Source organism: Carassius auratus, chromosome 35 (genome assembly GCF_003368295.1).
Source record: "Carassius auratus strain Wakin chromosome 35, ASM336829v1, whole genome shotgun sequence".
Taxonomy (NCBI): domain Eukaryota; kingdom Metazoa; phylum Chordata; class Actinopteri; order Cypriniformes; family Cyprinidae; genus Carassius; species Carassius auratus.
In genome coordinates this window covers 10,948,793-10,964,374 of record NC_039277.1, presented here as the reverse complement: position 1 = coordinate 10,964,374, position 15,582 = coordinate 10,948,793, and the positions used below count along the sequence as shown (strand labels likewise).

The 15,582-nt window shown below is 39.6% G+C and overlaps 1 protein-coding gene across 2 annotated transcripts in view; it reads right to left on the bottom strand.

The window, feature by feature from the left end:
• Positions 1–765: 765 nt before the first annotated feature.
• LOC113054363 (E3 ubiquitin-protein ligase CBL-B) overlaps positions 766–15,582 on the bottom strand; it is a 56,058-nt gene continuing 41,241 nt past the window's right edge. Inside the window, exons 8-19 of one of the 2 annotated variants that reach the window (XM_026219878.1) lie at positions 13,615–13,702; positions 13,397–13,528; positions 10,705–10,896; positions 8,573–8,728; positions 8,123–8,485; positions 6,831–6,916; positions 4,170–4,298; positions 4,025–4,089; positions 3,714–3,788; positions 3,061–3,216; positions 2,822–2,944; positions 766–2,489 (exon numbers count right to left, since the gene is read on the bottom strand). In XM_026219878.1, coding sequence (XP_026075663.1) covers positions 2,239–2,489; positions 2,822–2,944; positions 3,061–3,216; positions 3,714–3,788; positions 4,025–4,089; positions 4,170–4,298; positions 6,831–6,916; positions 8,123–8,485; positions 8,573–8,728; positions 10,705–10,896; positions 13,397–13,528; positions 13,615–13,702 — 1,816 coding nt within the window. In that variant the 3' untranslated portion in view covers positions 766–2,238. Of the gene's footprint in view, positions 2,490–2,821; positions 2,945–3,060; positions 3,217–3,713; positions 3,819–4,024; positions 4,090–4,169; positions 4,299–6,830; positions 6,917–8,122; positions 8,486–8,572; positions 8,729–10,704; positions 10,897–13,396; positions 13,529–13,614; positions 13,703–15,582 lie in introns of both variants that reach the window. The other variant, XM_026219877.1, reaches the window with a different exon arrangement.

The window sequence follows — 15,582 nt, the reverse complement described above, 5'->3', positions numbered from 1 at the left end:
CAGCAGAACACGGCCCACTAGAGTTTAACGTAGTGACATAGACGTGAATTGCATATACTGTAGTATAAACAAGCAAACATCCGCTCTCGGTATCTGACTGGGTGATAGCGACCTTGCATGCAGAGGCTTTATTTTTTTTATAGGAAGTAAATATAAAAGAAAAGCCCCTTTATTCTGCCTTAACAGAAAGAGTCAGTATGGGGAGGCAAACTTCAGTATGTCATCTGAAACCTCACTGCATAGCCTTTCAGTTTTGTACTACAAAAACTGCATCTTTTTTTTTTTTAACACATCGTTTTCTGTATCTACAATGTTTGTCAGATTCTTGTTTGACACTGTAGTCTTTAAGGATGGGTTGAAGTATTTTTCCGTTTATCATGGTCTGAAGAAGCTGTAAATATGTTTGAATGTCTTGCTTGTGTTTGGCTATTTATAATGTGTGAGAAATGCAAGTGTAGCTGTGCTGTGCTTTTTTATTTAAAATATAATCTCACTTTGTCAAGGATATTTAGAAGAAATTCAGCTTTCACTTTTTTTGTTTTGTCTCCAAGTGTTTTGAATGATCATGTTTAATGTAAGCGTCCTTTGAACCATCAGGTCAGCAGTGAAACCAAAGAGGGTAACCGCAAAAGAAGGCCATAAAGTATTGTAAATACTGACTTTTGTTTTTGTACTTTTGTTGACAATAAAAGTGTACATTTTGAAAAAAAAAAAACGTTTTTTTTTTTTTTTCATGCACAGTGTTTTAAAAAACAAACACATAGCAGTTGTTAATACTGGCTTTTATAAAACGTTTTTTGCTCCACAATAACAGATCACAGGTTACCAACATTACTGAAAGAAGAATATAATCTCCAAGAAAACTTTTAACAAAGTATAAATTAATTGCACACATCACTGGTTTTGAAATGATCCACGAGGCATTTTCCAACAAACTAAAATCTGTGGTAAAAAAGAAAAGCAGAAATGATCAGAAAGCGTTCCCGTTGTGAACCTGTCGAAGGCCACTTCCTCTTCTGCTGGAGGGTCCACTCAGTTCTCAGACTTTCAAGTGTAAGATGGAGAGCAAGGCCAGTGCAAAAAAGTTCAAGTTCAAGAGAAAACCTTATAGGGAGGAATGACAATGGGGGGGAAATTGAGTCAAAGGATTGTTTTCTTCAGTTTGTGGGCATCACTACCATCCTATCACATTAAAATGACTCGCAGATGATATTCTGTGTTTTTTTTTGGTTTGTTTGGCAGGCGTTAATACAAACGGTGCAGGTCCAGTTGTTATTTTTGCATATCGCGTCAGTGCAAGTGGGCTGAGGGTAAACGAAAGGAAAGGGAAGGGTTTAGGTGGCTTCCTCCTGCACTGCACTTATTTTGAAATAAATAAGGAACCAATGCATCCAAAGGGAACATTTGGGTTTGTTTTATTCACAGGCTGACAGGCCCTATTTACAGAAGATGAAACGACCGTATATAGCCCTTGCTTGCGAATGCTGGAATGCACGCAGTTGTCAAAGGCATCTGTTAAGAGTCGATGAAGATTAAAACGGAAAAAAACTGAACCTGATATTCGCAGTCCATCTCTTTTTGTTCCTCAAATGATCTGATCTGATTGGTCGTGTTCACGTCAAACTAATACAATAAAAAAAAAAAAAAGAAATGGTCACACCGAGAGCCACTGCTGTAAAATTCATGATAGCCGAGAGGCGAGGAAGGAGTGGCTGGACGTGTGTATTACACGTGTGTGTGTACGTGTGTGTGTGTGTGTGTGTGTGTGTGTGTGTGTGTGTGTGTGTGTGTGTGTGTGGCAGCAGCAGTGGCAGGAAAGCCATGAACAGCCTGCAGACACTGTCAACACAAACAGAAGCGCTCAGAGCTGCTCTCATTTCACTCCAGAAGATTTGAGAGAAATACAAACGTCACTGCTTTGAAGGACGCAGCAAATCCAATCTAAAATGTGGATGGACACCTCCAAATATCAAAAATTCTATTTCCGTTCCTCTCTTGAACGTCCCGAGCTGTAATGACGATGACCTGAGCGCAGCAGATAAGCCATGTCACTGTAAACACAAGGCTTTTTTTTTTGTTTTTTTCACAGGATCCCATCGTTACAAACGCACTGCTCCATTAGGCTCCTTTTGGCGAAAAAGCACACGTTTCCGTCTCATACAAAAGCAAGCGGAAGTCAGCCTGCGGTTTGTATGCTTCGAGACAGTCATAGTTAGTTTGAAATAATTTCGACACGGGCTACAGGCCCTGCCTGGGGGCGACTAGCGCAAACTCCCGCAAAATGTTCCGTGCCACGTCCACTTTGTTCTGCGCGATCATCAGCGCTCGTTTTACGTCTTCAAATGAGTAGCCCTCCCCCATAAGCTTGGCGATCTTGGCGTCGACATTCTCCCGGGACGATTCGTGCGGTCTTCTGTGGATGTCTGGTGGGATGATCCTGGGAAGTGGCTTGGGAGGTCTCTCAGGTGCCCTGAAGCAATCTCCGGCCACTGTAAACAGGAAACAAAGAGCGTTTAGTCAAAATGGGCCATCGAGAGCGAATAGAAGCAGGCCGACTAAAAAGACTCTGAACACATTAAAAACCCATTACAGGCTAATAATTAATAATTCATTGAGTGCATTCATCTTGATGGCTAATGGCTTCATTTAATAAACGTGCATGGCTATTATAAATTCAGAACAACACACTGAGCTCACAGCTGTTTTATCAGGATATAATGTGAATATTTTTGGCTCATTCTAGATAGACTAGCAATGTTGTTGTTTTTTTTTTACTTAAGCTCAAACTTTTGCTTTATAACAACACTTTTTCAGTTATTACCTGAGGTTGGCGGCAGTTGATCGTAGTCTTGCGGAGCCCTGAATGGCTTCTTCATGTTGTCTCCTGTTAGTCTCCGCACAGGGGGACTGGGAGCCGAGTTATTCAATGCGTCTATGAAAGTGTCTGTGAATCACACCAATGATTAGACACTAATTTAACCCAAATAAAGCCGTTCTTGTTATTTGTACAGCATTAATAGTGCATACAGCATTGGTAGTGAAATGTGGGATCGGTCTCACCAGGGCTGAGCAGGAAGTGTTCGTGTCCAGACGAGGGGCGGGCAGGTCTGGGGTAGGGTGAGGAGGAGGAGGGTTCTGTGAAACTGTTCCTGATGGGGGGAGGAGGAGGAGGCTGGGACGGAGGAAGAGAGTTGAACGGGTCTTCCATTGGAGATGCTAAGGAAACAGAGAAATCGAGTCTATGTGCCTCAGCAATCCCTCCTCTCACCAACAGATGGAGCTCAAATCTCATTCAGGCATGAAATGATCGCTCTCTCTCCATCTAAATGAATTGTTTACGCAATTGCTCGAACACATTTTATGAAAACACTGGACGCATTTTTGTAAGCAATTGAGAAAAAGAGTTATTCTATATTACCTATGAATTAAACTGAAAGACAATTCAATATACTCAAGAAACAAAGGTTTATGGAAGTGAAGGTGAATAAATGTTAGAAAAGAGGCACAAACACACCTTGTGCACATCACACAGATCTTAATTTAAACTAATAATACGAATTAGCGCCTCAATAATTAATAATAACTGCATAATAGTTTGCAGTTCATTTTGTTTAAACTAGTACAACAGTAAATGCAAAACACAAAGCAACAAAACAAACAAAGACCAGATAATCAGACAGCCAATCAGATAAAGGCGATGTGCCATTGGCTACCTTGAGGGGGCAGTAGAATGTCGTAGTCTGAGGGTGTCCTGTTGTTAAGGGGGCACTGTGTGGTGTGAGCCACACCTGAAATCAACGAACCAGAGTCAAACCCACCTGAGGGACACAACACAGAGTTATACTGACCAACAACTGGCCTCTGAGACTTCAACCAGCATTGGTCGCCACATAAAACAATGCATACTTTAGTCCCTGACGCTACAAACACACACAAACTCCCACAATCACACAAAAAAATGGCCACACAAAAAGTGAAGATGATAGATGGAATGTGTATGTGACTTAAATGTGTGTTATCTCACCATGCTCTGGGGGTTTATGTTTCTTTACATCTGTTGAGAGATCCGACGAGCCGTTTTCTACAGCCCTTTACGGAGAGCAAACGCATGTAAATGTGGGCGGCACATTAAAACAGTCACTGTTTCACCATCATGTGTGTGCGTTTACCTGTTAGGGATGCGAAAGGGGATGCAGATGGGCGGTTGTGTGATGCAGACGGGATGTGATGAGGGGATCTGATACTCGTCCTCCACTCTGTCTGCCAGACTCCGGTGGCTTGTGAAGGGGTTGGTGTGTCTGTAGATCATAAAAAACACATGTCACAAGACGTAAAGGAACAAATGACACCACAGAGTCAGAACCACCCAATCCCATGATGCTTCAGGCATCAGATCGGCCACAGATCACACTGACACCATTCAGCCCGACATAGCATGTTGCTTTGCGGTCAGTAACTGATTCAGATTGTTTTTAGCATGTTGTTATGCAGATAATATAGGGATTAATCCCTATATTATCTGTTTTTCACCTGTTTTATCATAAATCTGATGACTGATGATGAAAAGTAAAAGCAGTTCTTTTGAAACATCATTTATGTATGTACTATGGAAAACCTGATACATACTTGAACAACTCCCTAGCTCCAGATATGAATTACTGCATTAGCAAATACTCAAATAAACTGCCTTCGGCAAGTGTGGAATAACCATATGTAAATATTTACATTGATGACAGCATTGTAACTGATGCTGCAGCACTCTTAGAAAACAGCTCTTTGACGGGAGACTTGGACGATGTTCTCCGCCTTCATGCTGACTCACTGAAATGAGCACTGGTCACTGTGAGATTAGACAGTTTAATCATGTAATGCGCTAACTAACAGGCTGGGCTGAAATAGGCAAATCCAGCCAATATTTAAACAGGGTGGAGAGAGGCTAGTTCTGGCTGAGATATGAAGGGTGGTCTTTCCGGCCCAAGTCCGGGCTGCTACCACGATGTGCCATTAGAGGGCACTTTAGACATTTCTTGTCCTTGTGACCATGAGGAGATTCACTAAAGAACTTTTTCGAATTGCTCCTTGTTTCCAAGACATCAAGACAGTGTTTATAGAAGTACATTTGCCAAGTCTTTAACTGAAGCCAACCATGGCAGTGTGAAAGCACCTGAGAGAGAGAGATGACAGGTTCACACTTTTTGTTTTCTTTGAGGAGTTGGAAAGTTGGTGTGTGTGCGTTTCTGTACAGTAAGTATGATGCTCATCACAAAGAACCCAGTGTGCCCTGAAGCCAGCAGAAAAGCCTTACTATCCTTACTAACAATACAATGATCTCAGCTTCTATAAACACATCACTGAGCTCTATGGACAGATACGCCACATATACACACAAGACTATTCTTCTGTGCTCTTAACAACAACCATTGTGGTTTCCAGAGCTTCTCGGTTTCATTTGTCAAAGCGGTGACAGAAACACGTTTTTTCTTGTAGCAGGAACTGCTGAGAAGAGCACAACAGTGTTGCATGAATGAAGCTATTAACATTGACAACCAAACCAATGACTAGGGCTAGGGTGCTATGGGTGATAGTCAGAGCATTGCTAAGCGTTTGCTAAGGTGTTTAGATTGTTTCTGAAACACTTTATCAACCGAATACTAAAAACAGCTCCTTAGCAATGTATTAACAATACTGAAAACACATGCTAAAACATGCTAAAAGCTCATCGGAAATCTACTCAAAATTTGCTATAGGTGCTAATGCTATGTGGTTACTATGACACTCATTGTTTTAAGAATGCTTTATCAATCTTATAGCAACATACCACTCCATACCAAAATACTTAATGACTTTGTTAAAGTGTTTTTACCTTTTCCTTGAGAAACTAAAAAGTAACAACTAAAAAACACACTGAATGCCTTAGCAACATTTTTAAAACTGCTTGGAACACCTAATTTTATCCATTTGTAAAGTCCAATCACTTAGAAAATTAAGAGCAGACCTTTCCTGAACAACCAACATAATTTGAGGCACCATGTATCTGAGGCACTACAACACTACAAGTGAAGTGGTGAAGTTTACGGTGTTAATTAACCACTTCTTTTTATCTAATTATAATAATAATAACAACAAAAATTCAACACTCTGAGCGCAATATAAAGGAAAGAAAGAGCATAGGTGTTTGTGACAGAAGAGGATATATGGCTTGCAGACTGGTTCTGCTTAATTCCCTCAAAAGCCCCACAGGAAGTCCACAAGTGCTGGATCTATGTCTGTGAATGTGTGTGTGTGTGTGTGTGTGTGTGTGTCTCTGTGTGTGTGTGTGTGTGTGTGTGTGTGTGTGTGAATGCTTTTATGTTTGTTTAAAGAGCACATGCTCTCCAGATCCTGGTGCCTGGTGCATAATTGGTGCACATGTGTCCAAACTGCTGTATGTATGTGTGTGTGTGTGTGTTGTTTGATAGAGCTCTAGAGATATACAGAATGATGCATGTGCACTTGATCCCTGGATCACATTAACACATTCAGCAAATCCACATGATCTTTTTGTCTTGTCACCACAAAAAATCATTTGTTTGAAAAAGCAATAACTCAGTCATGGAACATTGAGAGAGCAGCTCAATAAGCAAAGCAGGAAAAGATGCTCTGGATCGGCGTCAAGAGAAGTCCACGGAAAAAAAATGCATTGCTTGAGAGCGACAAACAGGTGATTGTTTAGTGAGGCTCACTTCAGAATGAACAAACATTCAGCAGCTTTACAGTGATTGCAGGGCTCCAGGGATGGGAGTGGTACGTGTGTGTGTGTGTGTGTGTGTGCGTGTGTGTGAGACGCTTACCTCTGGTTGTGGTCCACAAGGGGAGGGGAGTGACGCAGAGGGGGGATGTCATACTCATCACCAGGTAACAGACCGTTGACGAAAGACTGCAGAAAAATGCATGCACACAAACAAGCAATGTTAAAATAATACAACCAAGCCATTTTTGATAACACTCTTTTACATTTAGTTATCAATAAGCAACCAGTCAAACAGATACAGAAAATATAAATATGGGACAGAATGAACAGATCCAAAGTGAGTCAATACAGTATCCATTTATACAGATCAATAGTGGAGGGAAAGAGTATATGGATGGATGGATGGATAATTCATTTATGTCTGAAACAATGTAATATTGTAAATATACTATACTGGTCAATCCTAATAAATAAACAGATTAAAGAAAGCGAGAGAAAAAAAATGGAGAAATGGAGAAATGTCTGATGTCTGAGTGTTTATTTCAGAGATCAAGAGCAGCGTGTGATGCTGCAGGCGGGGGGCTGAACAGAGCTTGTGACGGGAGAACAGGGGCCAAGCTCTCTGTGCCCACACTGTGACTCTAAATTAATCCATATAGTGACATGCCAACCCGGGACAGAGAGAAAGAGAATTTTACAGTCAATTGGTGGTTAAATATAACTGCATGTTGCAAACCTTAGTAAAACAAAAGGATCAAAAAGATCAACATGCACTTCAAACAACCCAGAACATCTCAGAGACGTTCTTTCATTTGCAAGAAGTCTTTAATAAGAGACCTGCTACAGTTTTGCAACCAACTATTTAACTCTTTTCAATCCCCTTTCATAGAACACATTTAGTTAAAGCATAATCTATAAACTCTCAGTGAGCCATGAATATGTGTGTATGTATTTTGCATTTTGGTGCATTAACCTGGATATATGCAAAAACACATGGTGGGGTTGGAGGGCAACTGCTGTAATCATGAAAGGAGCTGAATGCTTTTTAAATATCCTCTTTTTTTTAATGCCAGGGCTCGAAGCACTACAAACAGCCGAATTTCACAGCCTTGCTTTACTGTGAAAATATCGTCACTGTTGCTTAGTAACAGCCATGAGCAAAAAGTGAATATTTATGGCTTATATTAGGCATGTAAGGGCTTGTGAATGAGTACAGAAGGTTCTAGGTGATTTCAAAGCACAATGTCCGGTTATTCTTCTGCTCTTATCTCATGTTCTCGACTCTGCTTATCAAAGAAGGACATTCCAACCCTAATATAAAGTGTCGCTCCCCAAAATGAGCTTGTGAACATGATCCACATGATACAGAAGGAATGTGTGTGCATTCCTAACCTTGCTACACTCTGACTGCGTGTTCAGTCTGTGGCTGGTTCGGTTTAATCCCAAGTCTGCACCGGAGCAGCTGAGGGGTCTTCCGTTGATGTGCACAGGGGCAGCGTGGGCGAGTTTGGGGGAGCGGTCAGCAGCAGATGTCCTGCAATCTGACAAAGCAGTGCTGTCTATGGGGCTCCAGGCCTCCAGGGGCGCTCTGGGGTCCCTCGGGAGGCCAGATGAAGGGGTGACAAGCCAAGCGGCCCTGCCGTCTTGAGGGATATGAGGTGGGCGTTCTGGTGGAGGTGGGGGAGGAGGGTCTCTCTGTGGAGGTGGAGGGGCAGGAAGGGGTTTATCCTGTTTTCTGGACAAGCCTGGAGATGACTGCAAAGCGAAAAGAGAAATTTGGAACATATGGAAATTAAATGAAGACAAATCTAAAAATGTATTGCTATCTAAAACAAAAGATACCTTGGGTGAACTTGTGGGACTAGGAATGAGATCACGGCGGGGCGGTACGGGTGGAATGTTCAAGTGTGGACCCATATGATCTGCAGTGGCTTTCCGGCGTTCACACACAGGGGATGAGTTCGGAGACATTATCGGCGAGTTCTGGATCTCCATGGACTACGCAAAGAAACAGAGAAACACTGATGATGATTTATGCAATATTTAGGAGCATTTGCAAAGATGAGCATCATTATTATTGTTCATTTATAGGGGTTGTTCATACCTGTAAGTTTAGAATTTGGAGCATAACTTATAATGCATTTTGCTTTTACTTTTCTATAAGAAATAAAATGACCAAAAAAGTCTTACACTGAACTTGAGCCACTGGGGCAATCAGAAATAAATCCGTTAGAGCACTGGTTCTCTATCTTCTTGACTCCAAAATTATTATCATCATTATTTATTTGTACTTTTTTTTTTTTACTCACAAACAGCAATTTCTACCTGCTTTTATGAGCTTGTCATAACTAGAGAATTTTATATTAATTACAGAAATGTTCATGACCTTTAATTTTATTAAATTTTATTATAACTAAAATAAAGTTTCTTCAATCTATACACATTTTCCAAAACAATGGAAATTCGGGTTCTTAAAAAAGTTTTTGAGAGAACAAATTAAAACAAATAATATTGGCATCTGATTAAGCTTAAATTAAAGCTTGATCTTTCTCATTTTAAATCATATTAAGCCATCTTAAACCTTTTAATCTTTTGGAAATTTGCTGATGCCCCTAGTGGGTTTCAGTCCCTTGGTTGAGAACCACAGACCTATAAAAGCCTAATAACCACCAAGAACACTCTAGCAACCAGATAAAAAAACTCAAATCACATTAGCGACCACATTGCAACAGCTTGACAGTCATCCACAACATCCCAAAATCATGCTTATGTTTTACAGAATCAAACAGTTTAAGTCAGTGCAATACAGAAACACTCAATGTTGCACAGGTCTTGGTCTTGACTAAAATAAAATGCTTTTTAACAAACAAGACAACAAGAAGAACAATGGCAAACTCATAATTACCCATCATAATGATTGCATACATAGTTATCCTAATGGCCTATTACCTCCATGAATTGCTTTGGGCAGGTTATGGTGTTCAACTTCCTAATTAACTAATAGCATCATTAGCATATCCATAACCAGAGCAATTGCAGCTGGCCAGCATATGTCCATAGTGCAGAAAAATATTTCCAGAGTGGAAAGAGCTGCTAATTCAATTTTCTATGAAACAGTACAGGAAATGAAAGGTGAATGATGTGCACTTCATACACTAACACTACACTTAGTACAAACTAGTTCTCACCCACCAGGAGGCCAATATCTTCTACAAGTTCTCTTGCAAGGGCATTATGAGGAGAGGAAATAATATATATCTTGCATTTCTATTCAAAAACATTCCTGCCAGAAGGTGCCCTCTATTGCTCTCCAAGCTCTACCATTTAATGGATCTACTCAGTGGAGCTGCGGAGGTTGTGTCCGCGTGAGGCAGGTTCCAACAGGTTTCTTTTTCTAATAAAAGAGACTGACATTTAGAGAGCGGGAGGCTCTTGCACCTATATAAAAACTCTAGAAATAAAGGAGATGGTAGTAGAATGACAACAGTGATGAATGAAGTCTCCTCTACAAAGCAGATTTGGGCAAAAACAAACTTCTGCATACTTGTAAACATAGAGCAATATGATTAATTCAAAATGAAATGCATTTGCAACCAATTTTGTTTACAAAACATGACATTTCAGAGTGAAACAATACAACAAAGTAGGTCTGGAGTTGATTTTATCCATCCTTATTTGACTGGGTCTTGAAAAGTTGGCATTACATACAAGAATGAACGGGACTGAAAAATAAAAGGGCTTGGTGACATCATCCAAAAAAAGGAAGTTGTTTATATAAAATATAATATTATATAAAATATATGAATTTAAATTGTAATCATATTTACAATATTACTGTTATTACTGTATTTTTTGATCAAATAAATACAGCATTGAGCTTTATTTAAAAAAAAAAAACACATCAACCCAAAAGTATGTAATGGTAAGCAATAGGGTCGATTTAGAAGACATTGAAAATGTCATGGATATTTTACCTTCTTGATATGATCTATAACCAACGATTCCTCTTTGTCATCATCATCATCCAGGTCCAGCATGGGGGAGTTGAAGTGGTCCAGGAAGTAGCACTTGCCCCCTACGTTGCGTGGGTCAAACGGATCAACAATAATGGGCTCAGTTCCTTTGATCTCACAGCGACAGAACGGGCAGCCCTGACCATCCGAATCCTGCAGACAAGAGTCGAGGACACACTGAGTGAACTTTAAAATACTAGCACATACTTATTACACACACAAAAAATGGTTGAAGTCCAAAAAACCGCCCCACAAGCACACACACAGAGCATAGTACCTCCGGTGATCTCTACCCCAATGGTTCTGGGCTGCTTATTTGTATAGTGCTGTAAACACTGACAGACTGTTGTGGAAATATGCCTCGGCCATGAGGAAGCTCTTTACTGGCAGGATCTGAAGAGCCATGCTTGATTACAAACAGCTGGAACGCACATGTTACCCCCTCAAGCGGAGTACTGAATTTTTCTTTTTCGATTTAGAAAACAGCAGAGTAAGACAGACACACATGCAGGCAGGCAAGTTTGTCCTGTTGCATGGCTCAATACGGCCTGGAGACAGCTTACACATGGCAAAATTAAAAACAATCATCTTTCACTTCCTTCATTAAACTCAGAGAATCAAAGTGTGTCGATATTGACAAGAACAAAAGATGATCATGGCTGCCATCTGGTTGAGGGGTTGCTGAAGACATCAAAGCGTCTTTTGAAAGCTAATCCTAATTAAAGCCCTTAAACGGAGGAAAAAGAAACACAACCCCAACTGACTCGGCATAAAACAAGGCCATTCAAAACGAAAGGAGAGCGAGATTTCGAAAGAAATCTAGTCACCATCCAGACTTCACTGCTTTGTGTTTCCGTAAACTTGCCAGAAAAATAGCTATGAATATTAATGCCTCTGCCAGCTAGGAGGTGAGACTACACTTCTCTGGGCTCTCAACCGGTTCAATGGTTTATTTAACGGTCAGGTTCCTTTTATAGGCATGTGACAGGTTAAAAGAGAAGCCACTTTGGCTGTTCTAGAAAGTGAGAGGGTGAGCAACAGCAGGAGAGATTCAAAAAAGACACACAGCACTAATATTATGTCTCTTGTTGTCCCAAGACAACTTTTAAATGTCATTTTAGATCTATTTTAATATAGTGAGAGTTCATTAATAATTCTGTAATGAAGCAGATATGACACCCTTTTTCACACATTCTCATACTTAAATGTAGCACAGACACAAGTAAACACTTGCATCTAAACTTAAAGTAGCACATAGAAACTGTTTCACCAACATTTGACAAGCAGAAAGTCTACAGATAACTTTTCTTAATTTTGAGTTGCATGTCTACGGTTTTGTATTAGACATTTTTCAGATAAACCTTATCAATATTTTATTCTGAAATGATTTGTTTGAAAAATAAGTTTGTTCTATATTTCTATTTAAAATTAATGGCAAGTTGGTTTGGCATTTTCTTATTTAAAGGCAGTGACATTCATACATTTGTAAGCGTCAAAATATTTTTTTAGGGGCCATTGTATTGTTTGATGAAGTGCTCTTCTGAAATTCAATTACCTTGAGCACTTCACTTCAATTTTGGTCAATAAGCAAAAATTTGTTCTTCAGCCTCTCAGAAATTCAGAAGGTTGCAGATCCATTTGCAGCAGAGTGTAAAATACTTCGACCAAACAAACAAAAATCACGGAACACTACAATAATTCTGCTTCTTTCTCAAACTGTTGAGGACATTATTGGAGTCAGAAAGAAGGAATGGAATCAATGGATTCAATCCTGCTTCTCCTACATTAGCATCAAGGTTCAAATCAGAAATATGATTGGATCCGCTTGAGTAAGTGTACTTTCCTTAATAACAAGAAAAGCAGCATGCATCTGGCTGAATCATCCCGAGTTTAGCTGACCCAACTGAGGCCCTGAAATATTTATCATAAGAGAAGCTCCGATGCTCAGACAACTCTCTGGATTTGGACATTTTTGGCAATTCAGAAGATACTTAAATTGTAAACACAAACACAATTCACCCCACATGTCTTTCATCACCCATGTAACCATACTCGATCACAATCATACACTGACACACAGAAACACACACCCAGAGGATAAATGCAAGCAGAAGGGACACATTTGCCTTTCTTTCACCTGCTCGCTGGGGTGACACTAGCATTTGTGATCAGGACAAACGCAAGGACAACGTAGAGACAGATTACCTGCTGTTCGTTCTAATAAGTCCTGATAGCGCTCAGTATTCAGGTCATAACATGCCATTAAAGCACTTCTAACTTAATCCATCAGCCGAGCACTGGGCATCATTTTTATTTATTTATTTTAATTAGTGTACTGAATTAATAAGTGACAACAGTCCCACCGAAGGCATGCTTAAGATGAAATATTAGATTAAATGTTTGAAGAAATAAAAGAAAATTCACTTTTAGGAGAATTTTTAAATCTTCTGTAATTTTCAAATCAAGGTAATTTCAATTTCAATGTCAAATTATGCAAAAGTGTGAAAACATTAATTTTGTGTAATTACAACCCAAAAAATTCCAACTTTGAATTTTGTGGAAAAGGAGATTGGCATTTCATACACACACAGTTGGACATTAATAGTTTACAAATTATTAACACTAGTGAAGTATAAAACATCTTTAGACATACCTGCCATGATGTCAAACAGGAAGTGCACATGAGGTGACCACATGGCTCTATCTTAACATCTTTATCATTTTCAGCACAGATCTTACACAGCTGAAACGTGGAGCCCATCTCACAGTACAACTCGTATTGCTCCTAAAAAGACAGAAAAAAATTTAGATTAAAAAGATAATATACAAAAACTGACATCTAGCCTATCCAAACGTGCATCGGTTACTAACCTGTGTGACCTTAATGTGGTCGTGTGGGGTGGGTTCACACAGACCTGTGAGATCTGGGTTATAACTGCGCCCATCTGGAAACAGATAACTACAGATGGAGAGAAAGACAGCAGAAAGAGAACGAGGTTAAGAGTCTTGTCCTCATGTGCAACTGGCTGTGTTGCATCTCCATTAGCAGTGCTGTGAAAGTGGGCCACCTCCCCAGCCCATCCAATCACAGCCAGTGTCTGAACCGCTACACTTACAGCACGGATCAAACTTCTCGGCTGGGGCGATCAGATGAGAGAGAGCGAGTGAGCGAGAAGAGAGAGAGACAGAGAGAGAGAGACATCCAGACAAAATCTGCAGGGTTTTTTTTTCTGCATTTTCTGTGTTGGATAGAATTCAGCAGAATAGTTAAATGTGTTAAATAGAGCTGACAGCAGTTGATGACTGAAAGTATAATCAAAATATATTTAAAATAAAAAACTACAGAATGCAAACAAATTAAATGAAAGGTGTTCAACTTATGTAGAAATTAGTTTCTTGTCTGCACCCTGTGTCAGGGTCCATTAACAATATTACAGTGCCCTTTTTGTGTGAAGAAAACAGAGTTGTGCAGGCATATCAGATTCATTATCTAAACGGAATTTCGGAGACCATGGTACAGCTCAGATGGTGTGAGATTTGCATGTAGGGCTGGGCCGGGTAGTCAGAGCCACAAAACCAGTGATGTGAAGTGGTTCAGAGACAGCTGACACAGCAACAGTGACAGCTACATGCAGCTAAACCAGCAAATGATGCCATATACAGACATGCCACTAAGACACCTGCCAACAAAGAGAAAGGGGTGAACAGTGTGTCTGTCTGTCTGTCTGTCTGTGTGTGTGTTTGTTTGTCTGTTTACAAGAAAGACTGACAATTTATCAGAACATATTGAGCAGATAGGGTGCTTCACAGAAGAACGAATGGAGCTGATTCCAGGAAAATGGGACAAAATTAGTAGATCTGGACACAGGGGCGCCAGAACCCTGTCTTTGGCCTATTCAATCAAACTTAGTCAGCTAATATTAAAATATGCACCACTGCTGGCTCAGATGCAGGAAATAATGACTTATACAGTATGCATGTATAAAAAAGCCAATCAATGCTTCACTTAATAAAATTAAAAAGCAAAGTGGTGCTAAACCTACAAACTGCACTTTTACGGTTTACTGCACAGCTTTACCATTGTGAATTCAATTACAGAAGAAAATTCATGTAAAAGAGAAAATCATTTACAATCATTAAAAGAATGGAAACATTTTACAGTCCTTGATCTTCATTCCTGGTACTTCTACTTCAGATATAGATTAATCGTTCAATATAATTAAGTCAAATGTATTTGTACAGCACTTTTCATAATAAACATGGTTTCAAAGAAACTTTACATTTAAACATGAATTTATTATTTATAATATCGTAATAGGACCAAGTATTATAATTGCATCAAGCAGATCAGAGCTAAATGATAATATAATTTACAATTTGTGATGATGCAAGCAATCAAGCAGTTGAGATTTCATATACAGCATCAATTGGCATACACAGGTATACTGTGTGTATGAGAATAAAGTTGGACATACTTATTCATCCAAATCTATATAAAGAGCTGGGTGAGATTATAGTTACATTTTGCAATGCAATATATTGCTTTATGAAAGTGTACTGCATGTATGCAGATAAAGTTGGGTAAAACTTTAAAAGGTCACATAAAAACATCTGATAAAATGCTAACCCACTCGTCTAAAGCCCCCTTGTCTAGTTCAAACACACTAAAAAAGTGTAATGTGAAGCTTTGAAAGAGAACAGGAGTAAAGCTTGTAATTGAGACAGCGGGCACTTAGTAAATCTGAATGGTTTAGTTAAAGAGTTTGATGATGGAGAGAAGAGGAAGGACTGGGACTGGAAATCCAAATGGCCAAATGAGCACCATGACTCAACATGCAG